The 9485-nt window shown below is 36.2% G+C and overlaps 1 protein-coding gene across 1 annotated transcript in view; it reads right to left on the bottom strand.

Moving 5' to 3' along the window:
* RB195_017386 (uncharacterized protein) overlaps positions 1-4999 on the bottom strand; it is a gene marked incomplete at both ends in the record, with an annotated part of 36189 nt that extends 31190 nt beyond the window's left edge. The window contains one exon of the mRNA XM_064184364.1: positions 4979-4999. Coding sequence (XP_064040244.1) covers positions 4979-4999 — 21 coding nt within the window. The remainder of the gene's footprint in view (positions 1-4978) is intronic.
* Between the last annotated feature and the right edge of the window lie 4486 nt (positions 5000-9485).

Consider the following 9485-nt stretch of genomic DNA (forward strand, 5'->3'; position numbering starts at 1 on the left):
CAAAGACTCGATCAGAAGTCCCAAGGTCGCTTAAAAAAGAAATTAGTCAAAATTTGGCTGATTTCACGGAAAAAAATAGATTAAAAAATTTATGCGATGAATTAAAAATACTTAGATTTTTTGGTTGGCTAAACTCTGCAGGTTCATTTTTCAATATAATTCTTTATATTGGTGCGGGTGTAGTGTAGCGGTTAGAGGTTCCGCTTCCTGCGCGATCGATCGGAGGTTCGAATCCGCTCACCAAGCCTTTCATCCCTCCGGGGTCGATAAATTGGTACCAGACTTGTCTGGGAGGATAAAAACACTGACTTGACACTTCGGCTAGCCCCCGCAAGTCTTTGTATAGGTCAGTTACACGTTCGTAAACTTCAAACGATTCTGAATTGAAGTGAACGTGGGGGCGCATCCCAAGCGGATTGATTAACGCCAGAAACTTTATCCTTTATCCTCTTATCCTTTAATTCTTTACCCTTGGCTTTCAACTAGTAGTTTCAACTAGTTCAGCGACTTCATAGGTGGATTTCCCTTTAAATTTTTTTTTCCGAATGGATAAGGCTTTTTTCTCTTCCTGTCCAGGCGTATACTTAAAGATTTCTGTGAAAACCGCGGTTATGCAGACATGTGAAATTGTTTAAGCTGTTTAAGCTCAGTTTTTTCAGCTCGTTCATGATTGGATGACTTATGTCCGTTACCATTGGTCGCCAGCCGAAAGGGGAGGAGTAGGAAAAAATAGTCGTGATAAAATAATGATGCAAAGATTCCCATTATAAATTTTGATAATATATTTTCAGAAAAACTATGACAACACTGAAGAGCACGGTGCTGAGGAGAATATAGTGGAATAGGCGATGTGATTCTTGGTGAAATGAATCTGACTGAGCCGCTACTGGCAACTACAATAGTGGACTAAACGGTGACTTTCTGACGTTTCTTTTCTCTTTCTTTTTTTCTACAGAATTTTTCTTCCTGAAAACTTTGATGAGGATCAAAAAGCGGATTTGAGAAGCAGATAAAGAGCATTGATGGAGGAATTGTCAACTTACTCGTTGCTCAACAAATGAATAAGTAGATTAGTTATGGATGACAAAGGGACTTGTCATTAACACACCAACTGGCCGCTACTAACAGAGCAATGATCGCTGGAGCAGCGTGCCGGAAATTTGCTTGCGATTCAGCTCAGAATGAAAGAAAAGCTATTGCAAGGGGTTGTTTGAAGAGTTTTGATGTAAAAAAGTTAATTGCCTTCGAAATTTTATAACAAGTGGTTCCACCCTTTATTATATTTATCGCATATATAAATATTAACGGATAATGAAGTTTGGATGACGAAAAGAGAATTTTGCCATCCAGTCTTTCTTCTTTTATTTATTAAAAAAAACCTAAGGTTGTTGCTTAGAAATTAATCTATTAAAAAATGAAGTAGGAAAAGTATTTATTGCTAAAATATTGCTATGAAATGATTGACATAGTAGCTTGATGCAATTATTTGAACAAAAATGAGCAAGATAAATTTTTGGAAAGGGGAGAGAATTGGAAATAAATACTGTTTGAACACCATATCCTATAAAAATTTCAGAATTTTATTTTGTTCTAAATTTCAATACCTCATTATAGATTCAAATCATTGCAAACTTACTTGAATTGAAAATATAAGAACACTGATCCATATTTACTAATTTAGGAGAAAACCCTAAAAGGAAAAACGTTGGTTCAAACGATTGGTGGTGACATTTTTAACACTACAAGTGTTAAGGTAAAGCTTATCTTCTCATCCTGTATAGTTTTTAAGAGGATAAAGTATAAGTTAATTAGGTGTATAGTGTTTAGATTAATTTATTTGGCAACTTCATCGCATTATAACGGTTTTGCCCACGTTCCAGAGTTTATCAACTCATAGGATAGAAAAATGTGTTGAGGATTTGATATTGCCTAAATAATATTCCGCTCATTTACACTCATTTCTCAAACGAACAGAAGGAAGAGGACCTTGAAATTCCCTGAGCAAACCCACTAACATGGAAATTTGGCTAAATCTCGTAAAAATTACACGAAGTGAAGCAGATTTAGGTTCAGAGATGACCACTGACTGTGCTGAGAATAAGGTAAGTTCAGATACTCAGACGGGAATTTTAGTTGCCGCTAAAAACGACCGTATAACCTAGAAAAAGAAGAAAGTCTGTGCTGCAAAAACTCTTTCTATGCTTGTAGGTCCTTTTATTCGAAAAATTCAAGCGCTCCATGATCTATTGAGGCAAGTAGTCAGAAGTACATAGGCATAGAGGAGAATTATGTAAATATATGTAAAATGTTTCTATTCCGTTGCTTGAATCACTCTTGAAATTCAAATAACGCTATTCAAGAAGTATTTTAAAGAGAGAATTTCAAAAAGAATGAAAATTCTTGGTTCACATTTTTGCAGCAAATGTAGAATACTGGAAATACTATTCGACGTGTTACAAAGGAAAACTCTCAAGATGAATATCAAAAATATTTTTTGTTGTGTTCAAAACAAAAAACAAAGAAACTGCGTGTAGACTGAAATAAAAAAAGTGCAGTCATCAAATGCATTTCAGGAAGAAAAAACAGGAGAAATTTTCAAGAGAAAACAATGCCTAACGGATTTGGAAACAACAAATATCCGATGTTCCACAAAAGCATGGAATTGGTTTCAACAAGAAGAACAGCGATTCTCGCATGAAAAAATTATGCGAAGCGGATAAAAGTGGAAGAAAAAGAAGTTAAAAAGGGGGCGCAGGGCTAAAAAAAAGAAATGATTAGGCAAAAAGTGACCAAAATGACGAGCGCTGAAAAGTAGAAGAGAAACCAAGCAAAAAAAGAAAAAAAAAAGCAATCAAAAATTCAAAAAATACACTTCAATAAGAACTGGCAACATAAAACAAACGTTTGAATAAAATCGGGAAGCTGAACGCTTAAAAAGAATATAACTAGCGATTTGTTGACATCATTTTTCAAACTTTGTACGTCCGAGAAAATGCAGAACTTTTTGGAAAGATCTCATATTCCCTGACTTGGAAATTCGATAATCGTTAAAAGTACTAATGCTACGTATGAAGACAAAAATAAAGAAAATCGAAACGTATATAACGAAAACAAAGATATGTACGAAAACAAAAGAGCATAAACGAATTAAAGGCATCACCCCACGAATTTGAGGTGGTACGGATTTCAGGTGGAGTATTCGTATACGGGGTCGTAGATTATGGAGAGAGGGTGATTCCGTCCATTTTTTCCTAATTGCCGTAAAAGACGGTCCGGAAGATGCGGGGCGTGCACAAGACTGTCGCGCTCCAATCGAACTCGTTGTGGAAAATATTGCGCCAGAACGCTCGGAGCCGTATCTTCCGGGCCATTTTTACGGCGGCAGTTAGGAAGAAATGGACGGAATCACCCCTCTCTCCATAGTCTCCCATCCCGTATACGAATACTCCACCTGAAATCTGCACCACCTCAGATTCGTGGGGTGATGCTTTTAGGTTGAACGAATTCAAACTGAAAATTTCGAAAACCCTCAGAAATTATAGTGGCTTCCTCGGAAAATTGCGACGTTTAGAAGAAATTTTACTAATTTCTGGTCTATTCTTCCTCGCAACCCTCAATTTTGCATGTAGGAGATAAACTTCCATTAAGATGTCTAGACGCGCCTTTCGCTTAAACACCACAATTCTTGAGTGACAAATGACTTTTCCCAGGTGATTTCTCTGACATATGTATGTGGTGATCAATGATCGCAGTTCAGCGCAAAACTGACAATATGTGCCGTTATAGAAAAGATATGACAAGAATTCGCTCCAATTTAGAAAGCTTTCCTCCCGTTTTTTTCCTTTTCTCAAGAAAATATCAGCTGTATTCTAATTCCCCTCAGCTACAAGAGAAAAACCCCTCTTGTCATATGAAACCAAAGGGTTTAATGAAAAGAAGGGAAGTTTTAGGACAATTAAGTTAAAATTTGACCTAGACTGAATAAGAGTAAGCAAAAGTAAGTTGGAAATTTATTTGGACTGTCGCTATTAGCGCGAGAAAACGCAAAAGTAAACTAAACTAAGACAAACCAAATTATCAAACTAAAAATGAGCAAAATTAAATTAGAAACTCGTTTAGAATATCGCTAGTAGCGCGCGAACATAACTCAACTAACTATGAGTGACATTTTGATCTTTGGCCCGATGCGGTTGGTCTCATTACGTTCGCTCTATTACTCACATGACTCAACTAGTGTAGTTACATCCGAGGAATTATTTGCTACTGAACACCGATGAGTTTCCATGAATTTAAGGCCCCTACACGTAACAAATGTCGGTCTATGCACGAAATCGAATGTAATAGTTCCCAAAAGCCAATAAATAATCCCGAAACTGCACAGATATTCGTGTTTTCCGCCGAATAGTCGATTTTTAGGGTGGTTTTTCGTTCGCTTCTATGGAAACACAACCGATTCATCGCAATATGACATTTTCTGTCCATTAATGGCAGAAAGAATGTAGGAGAAAAAGGCGAATTTTCCCTTAATATTCGAAAAAATTATCCAGAAATTTCTGTTAAATTTTTTGGCATTCGTGAACATTTTGAAAACGCTCTTCACAAAAGTGCAAATGAAAATTGGAACTTTGGAAATTTTGGAAAGTATTTCTCGGACGAGATTTTACTACACCCTTAAAAAAGCAAGGGAAAACCCACAAAATGAACCACGACATCATTCCAGAACGGTGGTCCGCACTCAAGTAAAATCTAATCAAGACCCGTCTCCCTAACCAAACCCGTACTGATCCAGGCTTCAAACAATTCGTCTCACGGTGAGCACAAAGACATTCCCGTTGGTGAACTAATTAAGCGGAAATATGCCCTCGAAGCGCAATGTGACTGAGTCGGAGAATATTGTGATGCGAAGCATGAAAACACGTCCACACTGCTGCTAATAAAAAGGAACAAAGAACGACGAATGGGAACAAAAAACGCGTACCTTTTCCGGCATTTCGATCATTCAGGATAGCGTAGGCATTCTCCAGTAATGTTCACACTGAAATACACAGTTAATTAAGGAGCTTAAGGAAGTTAGAAGCTTAAAGGAACCAAATCATAAGCATATCAGCGAGCAGAAAAAAGCGACAAATGTAAAGAAAGAAAATTCAGGAATTTCTCGTTTTCTTTGTGAGGAAAAGGTGAGAATAGGGCTGTCGTGCAGCCTTGCAAACGACCATAAAAACGTTTCATGAATAACAAATTATACGACAATCAAACATACATAAAAACACAAAGAAAAAATCGGCTACGTAAACGTAGAAGCTTAGGATTTGAGTTCAAATTCTGCACGGAAAGCATAAATATAAAATCGTAGATCAGTAAAGTATGTATGTTGAAAAAAAGAAAACAATTTATTGAAGTAAAACCTCTAATACGAGCAAAACTTTCGTAAATATGTGGAAATAAATACACAAGACGAGTCTAGACAATATTTTCCTTTTGGTTTATCATCCATGAAAGAGGCTTAGTGGATTTGAAACGAAAAGAAAATTTCAAAAATAAAACAAGCACTAGCAGAGAAGGTAACAAATGAAATTTCTGGAAATTTAGAGATTTCGAGAGAGAAAAGTGCGAGAAAAATCTGTCGAAGGATTTTCTGTGGACGCGATTGGTAGGAGATTTTTTCTCTTTCACTAAATAACATAATTGTATTTTTCATAGCGTATTATTGTCTTTATTTTATTTTTCTATTTTTTTTTGCTTGAATGTTACGTTGATTTGTGTAAGTAGAAAATACAGATACGAATGAATGAATGAATGAATCATTACATTTTTTTTTCATAAGGAGGTAAATAAGTACGTTCCGTAAGGTAATACGTACGTGGTGACTATGAGTAAAGTTACCTTTGAAAGTTACGAGTGCAAAAGCCGGAATTTCACAGAGAAAAAAAAACGTCGAGACTTAGAAAAATGTCCGGAGATCGGAATTCCGCATCGCTGTGCACCGTTATACAAACGATACACGACAACAATGAGCGTTCAGTGGTGGAAGTTTTCGAATTCACGTGCAAAACATGTGCGTAGAATGAGAGTTGTAAATATAATTATAGATTGTGTAGAGTGAAGCTATGACACGATTACAACGAACATGCCTAAGATATGGATACGAAATTTAGATGAAATTATAATTTGAAAAAATATGAAGAAAAAGTGCTCCTTGAAAAAATGAATACAAATATAGCGCACTTAATGCGCACCGAACAAAAAAAAACCTCGGAATAATTCATCCTAGTATCTCATTGTCGTCATAAAAATGACAAAAGTCCATTGCTGTAGGTATTGCAAATGATTTATCCAAATGAATTGTATTGAATATAATTTATAAGAACAATATAACAAATAGAATATGGTAGCAATTTACAGTAAGGTTCAAACTTTAACATGACAATATATAATAATAATTTATGTTTGTATCTTATGTTGCGTTTTTATGTTTTACCGCAAAACACATTGAAGCAAGACAAAGAAAGGAAAAGGAAAAGAGAAACGTGAAAAGCAATAACAAGAACTGAACGGGAAAAACAGGAAGAAATGGAAAAAGTTATGTATTGTAAACATATAATACTATGGACGAATATTGACAAACCGACGGTGGGTGACGGTGCGGCACCGCCTCCACCGTCGTTTGGCCTTAACTTGTAACAAAGTAGTAATTTAAAAACACCTAATTCACCATTCCCATCTCTTTGAGATCTATCCAAAAAGTCGTATATCGTTGAGAAAGGAGTAAAATGACGCCAAATACGGGTCAAAAAGCTAATAACTGGAACCCATTATAGCTTGAGGTTATAGTTGAAAAAGGGCTCATATACTCAAACTCTCATATTTGGTCAGAAAAGCAAGAAATTGTTCGAGGCGAGAACAACAACATAAAATAAAACTAGTAATAAAGAACAGCAAAATAAAATCTTTAATTTGTTATTTTTTCAACTCATTTGTGCGAGTTTGATCAAAATTGAGGTTTGGCTTTACTTTAAACGTTTGTTGTAAGGAAAGAAGTTATCAAAATCAAAGTTTTGAGTAAAATCGCGATCTACCACAACTCCATCTGTGTTCGGTGGATTTTTTAGGTAGAATCGCACACCAGAGCAAGGGAAACTTTGAAAATCCAACTTTTCGTAGTTTTCTATTTTTCGTTTCACCTACACACCTCCGTTAATCTCCACGACAAACTTTATATTGAAAGAATCTGAGCAGAACTCTCGAAACGCGTAACGTATGTACTTCAGTTTGGGAAGCTGGTTTTCTTCTGGATGAATTTCTTTGCTCTCTTGTAGTACCGCCTTTTCATAACCTTCCATATTTAGGAAGAATAGGGAACTTTGGGTTATATTTTATGTCAATATTTTAATAGTCCAGTGCTTAACTTGCAAAAATTGAGTTCGGCACAGCATCTCGAGTCGAATGATATCATTTGCAAAGCGATTTGAGATTTATTATTTTCTATGAGAGTCCGTTGTTCGGTTATTTTCGTACCTCAGCTAGGGCTGGCCTATTGCACCATCGGCAATCACTGCTGCAGACTTGGGAAGGCAACATTTATGGAATTTGCATAATTCTGTTCAAAAAAAAAACCAAAAAATTCTTGCTGTTCTGACCAAATGTAAGAGTTTGAGTCTCTGAACACTTTTTCCACTATAACCTCAGACTATATTGGGTTCCAATTGATAGCTTTTTGATCACAATTTGGCATATACGGGATCGTAGATTATGGAGAGAGGTTCCGTCCATTTCTTCCTAATCGCCATAAGAAACGGCCCGGAAGATACGGTTTACGGCAACGGTGTTCTGGCGCGCTATTTTCTACGGGGAGTTCGATTGAAGCGCGCCAGCCTTGTGCACGCGCCGCATTTTCCGGGCCGTTTTTTTACAGCAATTAAGAAGAAATGGACGGAATCACCCTTCTTTCATAATCTACCATCCCGTATACGAATACTCCACCTGAAATCCGTACCACCTCAAATTCGTGGGGTGATGTCTTTAATTTTAAAAAATTTTTAGTGTACTTGATGGGTTTGCTATCTTCGAAAAATATTATCCACAACAGGAAAATGGACCAGGAAAATGAAAACATGGACAGAGCCGCATGCGCAAAAGAGCGCGCTGTCGACAACGGGTTAAGTGTGAACCGAAGCAACCAAGGCGAAACTTCCGCATTTCATTTCTTGGCAAAAAAAAAACTAACATAGTGATTAAAGAAGTCGTTTTCTTCTTACAGAATGTAGGAGGTATGGGAAAAACATGAGTATCGATTGTATTAAATGTTTTATTGAACCAAACAAAAATCATCAGAAGGGAAGTGCGGAAGAATAGAGATCGCTGTCCAGAGAAGATCTAAGACAGATTTCTCCTGATTTCAAAGATCTGGTGAAAAATTCTATTCCAGGAATAATTAGCAATGAAGTGCAATGTCCGAAGATCATCGGATACGTTGCCGCGCCAGAAATGTTGCAACCATTCATCATGCAAAACGTATACAAAGAGAGTCAAAACTAAGGGTGGAGGGGAGGAGGCGGGTCCAGCAATTAAAATGCTCCGCCCACTAGATTTAAAATGAGTATTTGTGCAAAAAGTAAGTCCGAACATGGTCCTACTGGCTAGTTTAAGTACATTTTATATGCTAAATACTTAGTTTTTTCTCATTAAACTAAATTGACCATATGATCGGAAGAAGAAATCAGAAGGAAATCATTGAACTGGAAAAAAGTAATCAATTAATTAGCAAAATTACTATAATCGTTGAAAATTTGCTAGGAATCGAGGCGTAACACACTAGCTGATCAAGGTCAACGGCAAAATAAAAGAGCAACAAAATAAATGAATAAATAAATAAACAAGTGGCTTCCTCGCATTTTACGTCTCGAAATAATGAACGTCTGCAATTGCGGACAGGATAATTCATGGGAAGGATAATAGGATACCAGGGGTTTTTTTTTTGTTTGGATTAAATTGATGTTTCTCACGTGACCGATTGCAAAACCGTGACATTTGCAGATGGCTATAACAAAGGGAATTTTCAAAGAATTAAAAAAAATTGTACTTTAAAAGAAATCAACCTTGAAATATGTGAGTTGCGCTGGGTTCTCCGAAATGAATATTCAGAAGAGCACGAATAGTTTGATGGAGAATTAAGTAAATGGAAGTAAATGGAAAGTAATAAAGCACGAAAATAAAGAAAATAAATAAATAAAATGAATAAAACGGGTAGAAATTTCAAAAATGAAGAATTCAAAAATAATTTTTTGAAAATATACGTGATGGTCTTTTTTGAAGTTCCCTTCAATCCATGCGTTTCTCACTTTTCTTAACTTTGATTCCTGATTTTTGATGAAAACCTTTCTATGTTTTTACTGTAACGATCTTTCCATCTCTTTCATTAAAACGCTTTGAAACGCCACAACCTTCTCCTCTCCCTCTAATTCCTCAAAACTTCATCAACCAATTAA

The sequence above is a fragment of the Necator americanus genome, chromosome II (genome assembly GCF_031761385.1).
Source record: "Necator americanus strain Aroian chromosome II, whole genome shotgun sequence".
Classification (NCBI taxonomy): Eukaryota; Metazoa; Nematoda; class Chromadorea; order Rhabditida; family Ancylostomatidae; genus Necator; species Necator americanus.